The sequence below is a fragment of the Heterodontus francisci genome, chromosome 1, assembly GCF_036365525.1.
Source record: "Heterodontus francisci isolate sHetFra1 chromosome 1, sHetFra1.hap1, whole genome shotgun sequence".
Classification (NCBI taxonomy): domain Eukaryota; kingdom Metazoa; phylum Chordata; class Chondrichthyes; order Heterodontiformes; family Heterodontidae; genus Heterodontus; species Heterodontus francisci.
The window spans coordinates 8,796,568-8,814,200 of NC_090371.1; the positions used below are offsets into that span (position 1 = coordinate 8,796,568).

The 17,633-nt window shown below is 43.5% G+C and overlaps 1 protein-coding gene across 1 annotated transcript in view; it reads left to right on the forward strand.

The window, feature by feature from the left end:
- LOC137377669 (zinc finger protein 638-like) overlaps positions 1 to 17,633 on the forward strand; it is a 172,880-nt gene that overhangs the window by 99,245 nt on the left and 56,002 nt on the right. Inside the window, exons 16-21 of the mRNA XM_068047574.1 lie at positions 1,273 to 1,349; positions 3,994 to 4,040; positions 6,226 to 6,366; positions 8,186 to 8,317; positions 15,965 to 16,012; positions 17,123 to 17,260. Of these exons, the coding sequence (XP_067903675.1) occupies positions 1,273 to 1,349; positions 3,994 to 4,040; positions 6,226 to 6,366; positions 8,186 to 8,317; positions 15,965 to 16,012; positions 17,123 to 17,260 (583 nt within the window). The remainder of the gene's footprint in view (positions 1 to 1,272; positions 1,350 to 3,993; positions 4,041 to 6,225; positions 6,367 to 8,185; positions 8,318 to 15,964; positions 16,013 to 17,122; positions 17,261 to 17,633) is intronic.

A 17,633-nucleotide genomic window follows, 5' to 3' on the forward strand; every position in this document is an offset into this window, starting at 1 on the left:
ATTGTAACATCAATTCCACATTCCTGCCTACCCCTGATAACCTTTCACCCCCTTGCTTATCAAGAATCTATCTACCTCTGCCTTAAAAATATTCAGACTCTGCTTTCACCACATTTTGAGGAAGAGAGTTCCAAAGACTCACGACCCTCAGAGAAAAAAATTATTCTCATCTCTGTCTTTAATGGGCGACACCTTATTTTTAAACAGTGACCCCTAGTTCTAGATTCTCTCTCAAGAGAAAACATCCTTTCCACATCCACCCTGTCAAGACCCCTCAGGATCTTATATGTTTAAATCAAGTCGCCTCTTATTCTTCTAACCTCCAGCGGATACAAGCCCAGCCTGTTCAACCTTTCCTCATAAGACAACCCACTCATTCCAGAATTTTTTACAGGAGTAAAGAAGTCTTGCAATTGTATTGGCCTTGAGACTGGACCTGGAGTATTATGTACAGTTTTGGTCTCTGTACCTAAGGAAGCATATACTTGCCATAGAGGGAGTGCAACGAAGGTTCACCAGGCTGATTCCTGGGATGGTGGGATTGTCTTGGGAGCGGTTGAGGAGACTGGGCCTATATTCTGTAGAGTTTAGAAGAATGAGAGGTGATCTCATTGAAGCATACAAAATTCTTGCTAGACTCGACAAGGTTGATGCAGGAAGGATGTTTCCCCTGGCTTTGGGGTCTTGAACCAGGGGACAGTCTCAGAATAGGCCATTTAAGACTGAGATGAGGAGGAATTTCTTCACTCAGAGGGTGGTGAATCTGTGGAATTCTCTACCCCAAAGTGCTATGGAGGCTCAGTCATTGAGCATATTCAAGACAGAGATCAATAGATTTCTAGATATTAACAATATCAAGGGATATGCGGATAGTGATGGAAAATGGTGTCGAGGTAAAAGATCAGTCATGATCTAGTTGAACAGCAGAGCAGGCTCGAGGGGACGAATGGGCGCCTTCTGCTCCTATTTACTATGTACCTATGTTCCTATGCCGCACTTCTGAAGTTGCTGAACTGCTCCGAAGTTCATCACCGGCAATGCTGAGCTGGTCTCCGTTATGGACACCACAAAATCTGGGCCATTGTCTTTTTCTCTCTTTGCTCCCTCTCGCCTTGAAGATCACAGTGGCAGCACTGCAAATGTTCAGTGTTGGTCAGCATCTGGAAATCATTAACTTGGATGTAACTCTTTGGGGTCTGGTTAGATGTCTGTTGCCTACCAATGTCTTGTGCATCATTGTTTCTGTATTTCTTTTTCCTTTTTCCCATTCAGGAAGGATCTAAATGCTCCAGTGACCAGTGGTGGGGCTCAGGGTGCTTCAGAAGCTACCCCCCCTTCAGCTGATACAAGTAAGTTACTGCTCTGAGAGAGATTTAATAAAATCTTTTAATTGCTTAAACATAGTTTTCAGGGAGATCGTTTAATACTCAAAAGTTGCTTTTGAATTCAGCTCAGATTGATGAGGTGTGATTCCTAATTAAGATTGAGTTTGATGCAGTTTCAGCCTAGTTGCAAGTGGGATTGAGTCCACCAAGAATACTTCCCCCGTTATTCAGTTCCAGTTGGCCTACATTCAATCTCGAGGCCATAAGAGTAGCAGGTGTGGGAAATGAAACTAGCACTGAGTTACATTTTTGGAGCAGAGTAGATTGAGTTTCACTCAGCATTGGGCACTCTTGGTTAGCTATATTCCACTTAAACCATATCAGTCCTTGACTGCTAGTGGACTGCTTTCACAATTGAATTTGTCTCTACTTTAAACCACAGACCACACATCGCATAGGTGTAACAATATAGGATCAGGTCTTTATTGAGACACCATACTTCACGATTCCAGGACAGTGACCTGCTCACACTTAAATACCATGTTTTACTTTGATCATTACATTTTATGTATATTTTCAATAAAGCACGTGGTAGCATACCTAATCCATTCCAGTGAAACTAAGGTATGTCGTATAACCAATTAATTGTAGCGAAACAAAGATACATGCAAACAGCTAAAATGCATTTTGTCCTTCTCAATCCCTTCCAATTATACTATTAACTTGGTTACGTTGTTGTATTTATTATCTTTTCTCATGAGCAGCAGTGATCAGATAGGCATTTTCCCGACCATTACAGACAATGCGGAGCGCTTATTTTCATACATTGCATCATCCTCTATCGGTGGAGCTGCCCATTCCTGCATAATACTTGGTTTATCATCTGATACTCAGCAGCAAGCTGTCACATTTCATTTTTGGGGCCTAATTTAATGTGAGCTGGTCCCACAGGCTGCCCAGGACATTAAAATACTCAGTGTAGACTCGTTCCCGCAACCATTACAAGAACAGCTTGTATTTGTATAGTGCCTTTATTGTAGTAAACAAGCTCTCTACCCTGAGCTCTGTCACGGCAAGAGGTTACCAGAGGGCAGCGGAGACGCTACAAGGATGTCCTTAAAGCCTTCCTGAAATAATGTGACATCTCCACTGATTCGTGGGAATCTGTTGGCCAAGACTGCCCAAAATGGAGAAGAAGCATCCGCGGAGGTGCCAGCCAGTTCGAACAACGTCGTCATGGCCAGGCAGCGACCAAGCACAAAGTGTGGAAGGAGCATTCGGAAATATGAGCATCCGATCCACTTGCCTCATCAAACACCACTTGCTCTACCTGTGGCTGAGTGTGCGGGTCCAGAATTGAACTATTCAGTCACCTAAGGTCCCACAGCCAGTGAGAGAAAGTCATCCTCATTCCCGAGGGACTACCTAATAAGAAGAGAAGAAATTTTTTAATTCGTGAACAGGATGTAAGCATCGCTGGCTTGGCCAGCATTTATTGCCCATCCTGAATTGCCCTTGAGAAGGTGGTGGTGAGCTGCCTTCTTGAACCGCTGCAGTTCTTGGGATGTAGGTACACCAGCAGTGCAGTTAGGAAGGGAGTTCCAGGATTTTGACCCAGCGACAGTGAAGGAACAGCAATATAGTTCCAAGTCAGGATGGTGTGTGACTTGGAGGGGATCTTGCAGGTGGTAGTGTTCCCATGCATCTGCTACCCTATTTCTTCTCGGTGGTAGAGGTTGCGGGTTTGGAAGGTGCTGTCGAAGGAACCTTGGTGAGTTGCTGCAGTGCATCTTTTAGATGGTACACACTGCTGCTGCTGTGTGAAGGTGGATGGGATGCCAATCAAGCGGGCTGCTTTGGCCTGGATGGTGTTGAGCTTCTTGAGTGTCGTTGGAGCTGCACCCATCCAGGCAAGTGGAGAGTGCTCCATCACACTCCTAACTTATGCCTGGTAGACAATGGACAGGCTTTGGGGAGGCAGGAGGTGAGTTACTCACTGTATAATTCCCAGCCTCTGACCTGCTCTTGTAGCCACAGTAATTACGTGGCTTGCCCAGTTCAGTTTCTGGTTGATGGTAACCCCAAGGCTGTTGATAGTGGGCAATTCAGCGATGGTAATGCCATTAAACATCAAGGGGAGATGGTTAAATTCTATCTTGTTTAAGATGGTCATTGCCTGGTGTTGCACAAATGGTACTTGCCACTTATGAGCCCAAGTAAATCATCCGAAAGTGCTTCACTGGAACATTATCAAACAAAATTTGACACAGCCACTCGGAAGCTGACCAAAAACTTGGTCAAAGAGATAGGTTTTAAGGAGTGTCTTAAAGGAGGAAAGAGAGGTTTATAGTCTACCTCTCCAAACTTGAGTACAGATCTTAACTGCATGTATAAACAGTTTTGATCGGTCCCAGTGGTTAGTGTCAAACACTGAATCTCGACACTAGCTCTTTTTAACAGAGAGGATCAGTTGCTTCCTTGTCACAATGTTGAGTTTTAATTGGATATTTCAAGAACATTTGGAATTAAATGGTATACCGTAATAAATCTGCCGCAAAATACTACACTAGAGAATTGTAGAATGTCTCTTTTTGAAAGTCTGTGGTCTTTCAGTGCCTTTGTTTAGCTTGGTTATTTTTAGCTTTCTGATTATACATTACTGTTTCAGAGGTGGCAGGAGGTGAAGGTACTGCTGTGGAGAAGTCCCAATCTGAGGTTAGTGTCACTCACTTTTTACAGCTATTGTGTAGGAAATTATTGTACCTTGCTATTTATCGCCTTTAGGAAATAGTATAAACCAATTCTGTAAATCGACATTAAAGTACTCATAGTGTGGACTCCTCCCCACAACCACTACAACAGCTTGTATTTATATAGTGCCTTTAGTGTAGTAAATTCTTTTTATTCGTTCATGAGATGTGGGCGTCGCTGGCTAGGTCAGCATTTATTGCCCATCCCAAATTGCTCTTTAAAAGGTGGTTGTGAGCTGCTTTCTTGAACCGCTGCAGTCCTTGGGTTGTAGGTACACCAACAGTGCTGTTAGGAAGGCAATACTTGGATTTTGACCCAGCGACAGCTTGCACTATGATCCTACAGTGCTCACGTCACAATTGTTACACTTTCAATGGAGATACCCTTTCTGTGGGCAATGCCGGACACTAGTCTTGCCGCTGGCAAAACAAAGCAGAAAACCCAGCCCACAGTATATATACACGCCCTTTCTGAACTGATGCAAGTTCACCAAGGCAATTTTATCTTCGGCAGGGAGAGATCAGCCATGTAACACACTCTCCCAACTCATTCCTAAGAGAAGCATTTCCTCGGCCTCCATCCAAGTATTCAGGATAACCGGGATGACGAATATTGGAAAATTGGGTGGCTTCCTTCACTGGTATGCGCTCCAACCTAATTGATTTTCCCAGATGTGCTGTATCGAGACAACAACCCAGGATAATGTCCCATATATATGTTCAGAACAGAGAATTCACTCATTTGGTTGGCAGAGATCTAACTCACCTCACCATGTCCCTCAGTGCCACCTCTCCCAAAATTCTTCTAGTTGTCCTTTGAATCAGTGGCACTGCATCACTGACTTTATCTAATACCATTGTGGGAGCATCATCACAGCAAAGAGAATGTGCACCACTGCCTTCTCAGGGCAATAAATGCAGATTTGCTAGCACACCATATCCTGAGAACAAACAAAACAAATTCATATGTTACTGTATATGGCACACTTCCACTTCCCTCTTAACTTCCTAGTTTTTAACACATTGTTGCCTAAAATATACAGCATGTAATCTTGCATGTTCAGTTCCCCATTCATCGAGTGCCTTTAACATAGAAAAAGGCCCCAAAGTATTTCTAAGGAGTGATATAAGATAAAATTTGACGCCGAGTCACATGAGATAATAGAACAGGGGTTTGATCAGGCAGGCTGCTACACAGTAAACAATGAGTTTACTGATCCTCAAATACTCTCTTCCTCAATCGGCCAAAGGTTGAGCTGGCACATTGGAGGTGATGGAGAAGCGCAGAGATATCAGAGGACTGTAGGGTTAGAGATTAGGAGGAGCAATGCCATGGAGGCTTTGAGGATGAGAATTTTTAAATTGTGGCATTGCTGGATTAGGAGCCAATGCAGGTCAGTGAGCACAGGTTATAACTGAACGTGTATGTTCCTACCTGTAACACTTAGTTTAGTTTGTATATATGTTACATGCCAGCACACAGAGCACAGCTTACTTCAAAATTTGCAGTGTTCCCCACCATATGAGGCTATGTCAAGTGAAAGCCAGACAGTTTGCTACAGGAAAATAAAAGCAAAATACTGCAGATGCTGGAAATCTGAAATAAAAACAAAGTGCTGGAAATACTCAGCAGATCAGGCAGCATCTGTGGAGAGAGTAGAGTTAACATTTCAGGTCTGTGACCTTTCATCAGAACTGTTCTGCTGACCTGAGTATTTCCAGCACTTTGTTTTTATTTCACTTTGCTACAAGATCTGACAGTAAAATTGGAGGCCTATGAATGGTGCTGACAGAGGACTGGTTGGTGCCCAGCCTCTTAGATTAGCTGAGGTAGATTCCAGGAGGGGAAATAAAGTGCAAAAGAAAACAAATCTGTAATTTAAAAAGTGGGGAAAATTTGAGAAACACCATGTTGCGGATCTCTTGGCAGCTGAGACGACATCTGAAAGGGGTGTGATCCCCATCAGAACTCCCTGTTGGACACGCATGCTGATCAAGGTGATGCACATATTGTATTCTTCTTTTAAACTATATCTTGTGTGGTATTTAGAGGAATGTTCCTTTAACCTAAATGAGATACCTGTAATTTCTCCACCCCTGTTGTTCCCTTACTATAGGCTAGTTGGTTGTGAACTTTTTTTCTTTTGCAGAATGTTGGCTTAAATGAAAAAGGTCGGGTTATTCGAATTAACAATCTTCCAGCTAGAGGATACAAAGAGGATGACCTGAAAAGGCTGGCAAAGCCCTTTGGACAAGTGTTGAATGTAGTTATCACATTCTCCAGAAACCAGGTGAGTGTTGCTCTCTGCTTGGTAAGTGCATGCTGTTATCTAGGCCCAGGTGGCTTTTATTTTCTTCAGCTGCTCCTAATCGCATCCTTTCTTGTCTGTCTTAATTTGATCAGTACTGCTACGACCAGTGTCCCTTTGTTCCACCTCCCTTTGTCCTCATTTTGGTTTCTGTAACTTTGCTGATAAGGTGAAGATTGCTTGATGTCAGAAAAGAATTAATTAATGAGTACTGACAACTCCTTCTACTTAAAACTGAATGCCAGTGGTGAGGGTGCTGCTGTTCCGTTACAGGAATTATTGTATACACCCTTTTCTGAGGGCTGAAAGGAAGATAAGTGGGATGAGCACTGAACTGCACAGACATGTTATCTTGCCTGAGCTTTTCACCATGTATATCAATGACTTGGATGAAGGAATGGAGAGTTGCATGTTGTTATGACCGACCGCTCCTGTCAGAGCCCCCAGATATATGATTCTGATTGTAGTGGGAGAAACGCACTGCTAATTCAATCCCCTCACTCCACAGATCACCCAACATATCATTTAAAACTTTCCAAGTTAAAGAAAGACCCAGCCAAATTGTACCATCGATTAATCCCTGAATGAGGCTAACCAAACCAGGTGTCTTTAAATCAACAAATTAACTGTTTGATTGAAAGAACTAAATTCTTAAACACTATGAAGATATAAACAGCATTTAAAATAGAAAAAATTAGAGTCCTTGCAAATTTACAGTCCAGTGTTGCTTGAAGTCCTCACAGAATGTTGCTCCTTCTCCAGCGAATTTCAACAATCAATCACTTGCAAACACTTTCAACAGAATCAGTCTGACTTTAGAGTTTTTGAGGGAAAAAAGATTGTCACAGTCTAACTTCCATTTCTTCAATTTAAATTACCAGAGACCTCTCTTTTGGCTTGATGTTTTAGAATTTTGAGAGATAATAATTAAACAGACTAAAATTCTCTTCCTTCAGTTTAAATGGTTGAGAGTTCTTTTTCCATTTGCTGTCATCACAGCTGTGTCCTCTGTGTCTGTTCTGTTAGAACAAACTGTCTTCAACTGAAAAGCCAGTTCAAAATTGAATTGTAACAAATGTATCGTTCGCTACTCTCTCCCAGTGGCTGTATCTATGGTAATGAGAATGCACCCCATGAATCGTAATCTCCAAATGGTTGTTTCTAAGGCAACAAAAATACACCTTTCTATAACTCCTGAGGCTTGCTGGTTCTTAAAGCAATACTGATCCTTGGCAAGTCTTAAAGGCAAACCGCATATTCCAAAAAAAAAACTACAGGACCATGATCATGTTCAAATTTGCAAATGACACTAAATTAAGCACAGTAAATTGTGACGATGGGAGCAACAAGTTACAAAGGGACATATACAGACTAGTGAGTAAACAAAACTATGGCAGATATATTGGCCTTGGAGAGGTGACACAGATTCTCCAGAATATCAGAGTTGAAAAGTTGAGAGGACTGGCTGCATTAAATGTGGCTTGTATTGCATTGAGTTTAGATGGTTGAAGGGTGATCCAATTGAGGTATTTAATTTGATGAAGGGAATTGTTACGGTGGAGTTAGAAAGTAATTATAGATATGTAGGAGCAATTTGAAGGGATGAATTAAGAGGATCATACAATAAGCATATCATCCAAAACAAAAGTAAATTGGCAAGTATATTTTCTTTCCTGTAGTGCAATGATGGCAATACATTAAATGGGCCTGGTGTATAAAACATTTCAGGATTTCTGTTACCTTTTCTGTTCTACCATCAATTTCCCCTTCCTCCTTTAAAGCATCTTATTTTAATTTTAAGGCATACCTGGAAATGGCCTGTACAAAAGCAGCAACGAAAATGGTGGAGTTTTACAGCCTTTCCACAATCAAGCTGAAAGGAAATGCAATTAGTATGCAAATACTACATCAGTATGTGGATCTGAGTGACATGGTAAGAGCAACTAAAAGCAATCAAGGTGTTTGAGCCAGCAAGACTCCAAGTCCTGACCTGTTAAATCATATATCTGGGGTGATGTAAGGACTCTTGAAATTGGAGGCTCAGAGCTCTCAATAATGTTCCAAGTGGGCAATGTAACTACTGATATCATTTATTGACCTTCACGAAGATCTTGACGAAGTCACATGTAAGACTTTTAATAATTAAACTTTTTTTTTAAAATGGTCCCGGATAGAATGTAGGACTAAATAAAAGGTTGCATGACAAGTGGAGGTAAGTGTAATATCAAACTGTAGTGAGATGCTGAATGGAGTCCCATATGGGCTAGTACTCAGAACTGAAAGTCCAAGGTAATTGTAAACTTGTCGGATTGATAGATTGCAATCAGTGAACAGTAGAGAAGGATGTAATTAAAAGATTATAGAAGATTTTGATTATTTAATGCATTTGGACAGATAAATTATTTTGAATTTAGAAATAAAGTCAGCTGAAAAGCTTTGTGATTAGGAATATATAATGAATGGAATCCTGATTGCATGGTGATGGACAGAGATTTAAACCATTTGGGTATAGACAGTGTGAAAAAGATAGAATGTTGTTATACCAGAAACAGCAGAGTACATGTCTACAGAGAACATGCTTGGACCAAACGTGGGAATCTTTTGTTCAGTGTTAGCAAGGGTGCAAAGGGTAACCTGACTGTCAATGTAAAAGGGGACAACCTGGAAAATCTACAGTTCTGTTGGGAGAAAATCCCATAATCTGGTCTTGAAAACAGGTTAATAATCCTGGAATCCCAGTCAATGGTGGAATTTGATTTATTCATTTGGGTTAAGTTGGTGGCCCCGGCTGTGAGGAAAAAAGAATTTTAAGCATTGCGGTTAGTGGGGGAAGGGTTTTGTTTTGTTCATTTGTGAAATGTGAGCATCGCTGGCAAAGCCAGAACTTATTGACTGTCCCTAATTGCCCTTGAGAAAGTGGTGCCTTCTTGAACCGCTGCAGTCCGTGTGGTGTAGGCACACCAACAGGAAGAGAGAATATGAGAATAGAGTGGCAGTCAACATAAAGGGAAACCCAAAGATCATCTAGCATGTAAATAGCAAGCGAGTTGTAAGAGGTGGAGTGGGGCCTATTAGGGACAAAGGGTAATATATACTTAGAGGTGCAGGGCAAGGCTAACTACACTTAATGAGTACTTTGTGTCAGTGTTCACTATGGAATATATCAGTGGAAGCGGAGAGAGTAGAGGCAACGGATAGGATAAAAATTGAGAGAAAGGAGGTATGAAAAAACTAGTTATGCTTAGGGTAGGTAAGTCACCTGGTTCAGATGGCTTGCATCCTTGCTAAAGAAAGTGGGGATGGAGATAGCAGAAGGGCTTGTCATAATCTTCCAGTCTTCCCTATATGGGGGAGGTGCCAGAGGATTGTGACACCCTTATTCAAGCAAGGGTGTAAGGACAGTCCTAGCAACTACAGGCCAGTTAGTTTAACATCAGTGGTGAATTAATCATGGAAAATATCCACAGACACCTGGAGAGGTTCGAGTTAATTAAGGACAGACAGCATAAATTTTGTAAAATGCCAATTATACTTGACTAATCTGATTGCGTTTTTTGATGAAGTAATAGAGAAGGGAATGTGGTGGATGTTGTTTATATGGATTTTAAGAAAAAATTTGATAAAGTACCACATAAAAGGCTGGTTAACAAAATTGAGGCTCGTGGAATAGGAGGGTCAGTGTCCAATTGGATAAAAAATTGGCTTAAGGACAGAAAAGAGTCATAGGAAATGGTTGTTTTTCAGACTGGAGGATGGTAGACAGTGGTGTTCCCCAAGGGTCAATGCTCGGACCACTGCTTTTTTGCTATATATAAATTACTTGGATCTTGGAATACAGAGTAAAATCTCAAAATTTGCCAATGACGCCAAACTTGGAGATGTGGCAAACAGTGATGTTGATATGAACCGCCTGCAACAGAACATAGGCTAGCAGAGTAGGCAGACAGGTGGCAGATGGAATTCAATACTACTAGAATGGGGAGAGGTAATATATACTTAATGGCACAGTTCTAAAGAGTGTGCAGGAACAGAGGGACCTGGGGGTGCATGTGCATCGATCTTTGAAGGTGGCAGGACATATTGAGAGAGTGGTTTGTAAAGCATATGGGATCTTGGGCTTCATAAACAGAGGCATTGAGTACAAAAGCAGGGAAGTTATGCTGAATCTATATACAGCTCTGGTTAGGCCCCAACTAGAGTATTGCGTGCAATTCTGGTCACCACACTTCAGGAAGGATGTGAGGGTCCTTGAGAGGGTGCAGTGGAGATTTACCATAATGGTTCCAGGGTTGGGAGATTTTAGTTAACAAGATTAAGTTTGAAAAGCTGGCTTTGCTCTCCTGAGAGCAAAGGAGATTGATGGAATTTTAATAGTGCAGAATTATGACTGGCCTAGCTAGGTTAGACATGGAAAACTTGCCGTTAGCTAATGTTACAAGGACTAGGGGACACAGATTGACGGTTTTGGGCAAAAGATGCAGGGAGAATATGAGGAAGCAGTTTTTAGTCAGCCAGTGGTAATGACCTGGATTCGCTGCCCACAAGGGTGGGATAGACAGCTCCGTGGAGAGCAGGCATGGACTTGATGGGCTGAACGGCCTCCTTCTGTGCTGGAAATGACTCTATGACAGTGATGTGAAGGAGAGAGTGACAGGATTTTGACCCAGCACCAGTAAAGGAACAGCTATAGTTTCAAGTCAGGATGTTGTGTGACTTGGAGGGGAACTTGCAGGTGGTGGTGTTGTGACACATCTGCTGCCCTTATCTTATTCTGGGTGGTAGAAGTTGTGGATTTTGAAGGTAACTGTTGAAGGAGCCTTGGTGAGTTGCTGCAGTACACCTTGTAGATGACGGACACTGCGGCCACTGTGCGCTGGTGTTGGAGGGAGTGAATATTTAAGGTGGCTGATGGGGTGCCGATCAAGCGGGCTGCTTTGTCCTGGATGGTGTTGAGCTTCTTGAAGGTTATTGGAGCTGCACCCATCCAGGCAAATGGAGAGTATTCCATCACAGTCTGACTTGTGCCTTGTGGATGGTGGACAGGCTTTGGAGAGCCAGGAGATGAGTTACTCGTCGCAGAATTGCCAGTCGCTGACCTCTTTTAGTCACATGGCTAGTCCAGAAAACTGGGATGTTGATGGTGGGGGATGGTAATGCCATTGAATGTCAAGGTGGGGGGTGGGTGGGGTGTGGGTAGATCCTCCTATTGGAGATGGTCATTGCCTGTCACTTGTGTGCTGTGAATGTTACTTGCCACTTATCAGCCCGGTCTGAATGTTGTCCAGGTCTTGCTGCATGTGGACATGGACTGCTTCCCTATCTGAGGAGTTGCAAATGGTACTGAACACTGTGCTGTCATCAGCGAACATTCCCACTTCTGACCTTATGATGGAGGGAAGGTCATTAATGAAGCAGCTGAAGATGGTTGGTCCTAGAGCACTGAATCCCAGAATAATACAGCGCAGAAGAGGCCCATCGAGTCTGCACCGATGCATTAAAACACCTGACCTGTCTACCTAATCCCATTTGCCAGCACTTGGCCCATAGCCTTGAATGTTATGACGTGCCAAGTGCTCATCCAGGTACCTTTTAAAGGATGTGAGGCAACCCGCCTCGACCACCCTCCCAGGCAGGGCATTCCAGACCGTCACCACCCTCTGAGTAAAAAAGTTCTTCCTCAAATCCCCCTTAAACCTCCCGCCCCTCACCTTAAACTTGTGACCACTCGTAACTGACCCTTCAACTAAGGGGAACAGCTGCTCCCTATCCACCCTGTCCATGCCCCTCATAATCTTGTACACCTCGATCAGGTCACCCCTCAGTCTTCTCTGCTCCAGCGAAAACAACCCAAGCCTATCCAACCTCTCTTCATAGCTTAAATGTTCCATCCCAGGCAATATCCTGGTGAATTGCCTCTGCACCCCCTCCAATGCAATCACATCCTTCCTATAATGTGGTGACCAGAATTGCACACAGTACTCCAGCTGTGGACTTACCAAAGTTCTGTACAACTCCAACATGACCTCCCTGCTTTTGTAATCTATGCCTCGATTGATAAAGGCAAGTGTCCCATATGCCTTTTTCACCACCCTATTAACCTGCCCTTCTGCCTTCAGAGATCTGTGGCCAAACACGCCAAGGTCCGTTTGTTCCTCGGAACATCCCAGTGTCAGGCCATTCATTGAATACTTCCATGTCACATTACTCCTTCCAAAGTGCATCACCTCACACTTTTCAGCGTTAAATTCCATCTGCCGCTTTTCTGCCCATTTGACCATCCTGTCTATATCTTTCTGTAACCTAAGACACTCCACCTCGCTGTTAACCGCTCAGCCAATCTTTGTGTCATCCGCGAACTTACTGATCCTACCCCCCACATAGTCATCTATGTTGTTTATATAAATGACAAACAATAGGGACCCAGCACAGATCCCTGTGGTACGCCACTGGACACTGGCTTCCAGTCACTAAAACAGCCGTTTGTCATCACTCTCTGTCTCCTACAGCTAAGCCAATTTTGAATCCACCTTATCAAGTTACCTGGTCTCCCAGGTGCATTTGCTTTCTTGATAAGTCTCCCATGTGGGACCTTGTCAAAGGCTTTGCTGAAATCCATGTAAACTACATCAACTGCACTACCCTCATCTACACACCTGGTCACATGCTCAAAAAATTAAATCAAATATGTTAGGCATGACCTCCCTCTGACAAAGCCATGCTGACTATTCCTAATCAAATTTTGCCTCCAAGTGGAGATAGATTCTCTCATTCAGAATTTTCTCCAATAGTTTCCCTACCACTGATCTGTAGTTCCCTGGCTTATCTTTACAACCTTTCTTAAATAGTGGGACCACATTAGCTGTTCTCCAGTCCTCTGGCACCTCCCCCGTGGCCAGAGAGGAATTAAAAATTAGGGTCAGAGCCCCTGCAATCTCCACCTCGCCTCCCACAGCATCCTGGGACACAAATCGTCCGGACCTGGAGGTTTGTCCATTTTTAAGCCTTCCAAAACCTCCAATACCTTGTCACTCCCTATGACAATTTGCTCAAGCACCTCACAGTCTCTGTCTCTAAGTTCCATATCTACTTCCTCATTCTCTTGGGCGAAGACAGATGTGAAGTATTCGTTCAACACCCTACCAATGTCCTCTGGCTCCACCCACAAATTTCTCCCTTGGTCCCTAATGGGTCCTACTCTTTCCCTGGTTATCCTCTTCCCATTGATATACTTACAGAATATCTTGGGATTTTCCCTACTTTTACCAGCCAGAGCTTTCTCATATCCCCTCTTTGCTCTCCAAATTGCTTTCTTAAGCTCCATCCTACACTTTCTGTACTCCACTAATGCTTCCATTGATTTGCTCTCCTTGTATTTGCTAAAAGCTTCTCTTTTCCTTCTCATCGTACCCTGAATGTTTCTGGTCATCCATGGTTCTCTGGGCTTGTTGCTCCTACCTATTACCCTAGAGGGAACATGTTGGGCCTGTACCCTCCCCATTTCCTTTTTGAATGCCCCCCACTGCCCTTCTGTAGATTTCCCGACAAGTAACACTTTCCAGTCTACCTTGGCCAGATCTTGCCTTATTTTACTAAAATTCGCTCTTGCCCCAATCAGAAACCTTTTTTTGCAACTTGTCTGTTTCTTTCTCCATAACAAGCTTAAATTGTACCATGTTATGGTCGCTATCACCAAAATGCGCCCCCACCAACACATCGACCACCTGTCCGGCTTCATTCCTCAGAATTAGGTCCAGCACTGCACCCTCCCTTGTTGGATCCTCTACATATTGAGCTAAAAAGTTCTCGTGTATACATTTTAAGAACTCCACTCCATCTAAGCCCTTAACACGATGACTATCCCAATTAATGTTGGGAAAGTTGAAATCACCTGATACAATTACCCTATTATTTTTACACACCTCTGCGAATTGCGCACATATTTGCTCCTCAATTTCCCGCTGACTATTTGGGGGTCTATAATAAATACCTAGCAATGTGGCTGTCCCTTTTTTATTCCTAAACTCTACCCATAAAGCTTCATTTGATGCCCCTTCCAAGATATCATCTCTCCTTACTGCAGTAACTGACTCCTTAACTAATATTGCAATGCCCCCTCCTCTGTCTCGCCTGAAGATTCTCTTTCCCGGGATATTGAGCTGCCAATCCTGCCCTGAGGAATTCCTGCAGCGATGTCTTTGGGGTGAGATGATTGGCCTTCAACAACCACAACCATCTTCCTTTGTGCTTGGTATGACTCCCAACTAATGTAGAGGTTTCCTCGGGATTCCCATTGATTTCAGTTTACTGGGGCTCCTTGATGCCACGCTTGGTTAACTGCTACCTTGAGGTCAAGGGCAGTTGCTCTCACCTCAATTCTGCAATTCAGCTCTTTTGTCCATGTTTGGTCCCAGGCTGTAATGAGGTTAGAAGCTGAGTGGCCTTGGCAGAACCCAAACTGAATATCTGTGAGCAGGTTATGGCTGACCAAGTGCCGCTTGATAGCAATGTCGACAACCCATTCTATCACTTTGCTACTTGGGTAATTTTCCACATTTGCCGGGCAGATGCTGGCGTTGGAGCTGTACTGGAACAGCTTGACTAGGGGCGCGGCTAGTTCTGGAGTGCAAGTCTTCAGTACGGCAGACTTTTCTGTATCCAGTGCCTTCGGCCATTTCTTGATATCACTTGGAGTGAATCGAATTGCCTGAAGACTGGCATCTGTAATGCTGGGGACCTCCAGGAGGAGGTTGAAATGGATCGTCCACTTGACACATCTGGCTGAAGATGGTTGCACCTGCTTCAACCTTGTCTTTTGCGCTGACATACTTGGCTCTGCCATGGAAATGTTTGTGGAGCGTCCTCCTCCAGTTACTAGTTTAATTGCCCTCTTCCATTCACCACTGGATGTAGCAGTATTGCAAAGCTTTGATCTGATTTGTGGGATTGTTTAGCATACATCTAGTCCAGTGTTGTAGCTTAACGTTGATTCGGGTGTGTCAAATACTAAATGGTCTGGGTTAGATATATTCAGAATATTGCTTCTAGACGAGCAGGCGCAGAGGGCATGCAGTTTGATAAGTGCAGAGGAAGTTGAAATAACACCAGCAGTTTCCTTCCTCGGAATTATACATTTTACGATGAATCTGGCAGGCAGGATAGTGGTGAGAGGGGTGTTCTAAATGCATTTGGTTGCTAGGCTTGGAGATACATGTGTCTCTGAAGATGTACCTCAGCAAATGTGTGAGGGGGTGAAGTTAGTCTAGACTGGTAGCGCAAAGTGGACTGACTGGCATCTCATTTTGCACTGTTCCCGGTTTACTTTTCTACTGATTGAAAGAAAATAGTGTGTGGTGTAAAGCTGGGCTGCTAATTCACCGACTTTGTTTGGCACCACTGGCATTGGCCGATTTCACCATGCCCCGACACCTTCAGTAGAGAGGGGAACAGAAACTAGAAACCTTAGATATTTTCGCAAGAACTGTTTTTTTCTAGGCTTGGAGCTGTGTCTATTACAGCCGCACTGACAGCAATTTGGTCAGGGTTACTAATACTCAATTCTTACCTTTTTTGTCTTTTCCAGGAAGTTATATTTAAGGATATAATTGAAGAGTCTGGGTTTAAACCAGATGTAAGTATCTTGCTGCTTCCTATGTTTTCAGAATGGAGGGTCTGATGATTCAGGGAAGCATTCCGTTAACTTGGTCGGTGTGTAGGAAATTGTAAATTGATTTTCTGATCCATGCTGAGTGAGAAGTCACAGATCGTGCAGTGATGGGAATGGCCTTGGCCATGGATGGGAAATAAATCAGGCAGATTCTGTACCTGATTGCTATTCAGCAACAGTGCCTGGAAAATTAGGGCAGGATTGGGATTGGCTGTGGCATCCTCTACAGCCAAACAGTCTGGCACCAATCACTGTTTGGGCCTGCACGTGAAGATGGCCAGAAAGCTGCTGGAGGCAATGGAACTGTGCCCCGACAGCAGAAGAGTAAAGCACAGTGCATGTTAAAGTTTTTTTCTTTATGGGATGTGAGCGTCACTGGCAAAGCTGGCATTTGCTGCCCATCCCTAATTGCCATTGACAACTGAGTGGCTTACTAGGTTTGAGGGCAGTTAAGAGTCAACCACATTGCTGTGGGTCTGGAGTCACGTGTAGGCCAGGACAGCAGATTTTCCTTCCCTAAAGGACACTTGATAGTTTCAATTCCGGATTTTTCAAGAATATACGAACATATGAATTAGGAGCAGGAGTAGGCCACTCAGCCCTTCGAGCCTGCTCCTCCATTCAATAAGTTAATGGCTGAACTGATTACTCCACATTTCTAACTACCCCCGATAACCTTCAACCCCCTTGCTTATCAATAAATTGTACTCTAGTCTCTGGAATGGGATTTGAACCCACAATCTTCTGAGTTGGAGGTAAGAATGCTACCTACACAGCCACAGTTGATACCGTATTTTTACTAATTAATTGAATTTATTGATTAATTTAAATTCCACCAGCTGCCATGGTGGGATTTGAACCCATGTCCCCAGGGCATTAGCCTGAGCCTCTGGATTACTCGTCCAGTGACTGCCACTGTCTCCCCACATAGTAGTAGGTAGCAAAACCTGATGGCCTTCATTATTTTAAATTTCTGATGCAAACTGTATTGCGACTGCACATCAGGTGTTGCTCATCACTTCATGATTGTCTACCTCATCTTTTTACCTCGGTTTCCTCATTCTCTTCATGCAGGCCGGATGTACAATATATGATCATTTAGTTCACATAAGCAATCTACCTGAGGACGGCTATACAGAAGTTGACATCCTATGTGTTGCTTTTCGATTTGGAAGGGTGAAGGATTCCATGTTCCTGAAGCCACACAACAAGGTAACCACCTCCTGAGGCTGCATTGCTCTCACATTTGTTTCTTTTCATATCCTCCTTGGGTGGTGGGGGGAGGTGGGTGGGCAGGGATTAGGAAAGTTAGAAGAGCCTCTTGGGGTTGTATAAATGCTTATTGATGAGTCGATCTGCTTTGGAAGGCTGGCTTATCCAGTACTGAACCAGGAAGTTCTGCAGTAGCCCAGGGTGCTGATCAGCTAGCCTGGCTCATTAGTAGGACTTGGTTGCTGGAACTGCAGTTCTTACCCCTTTTGTTATGTGCTGGGAGGCTACATAATTTACTGTTGACTTCCACCTGTGGACGCTTATGTGGCCAATCAAGACTTGGCTGTTGCCAACCTGCGCTAGGTAAATGAAG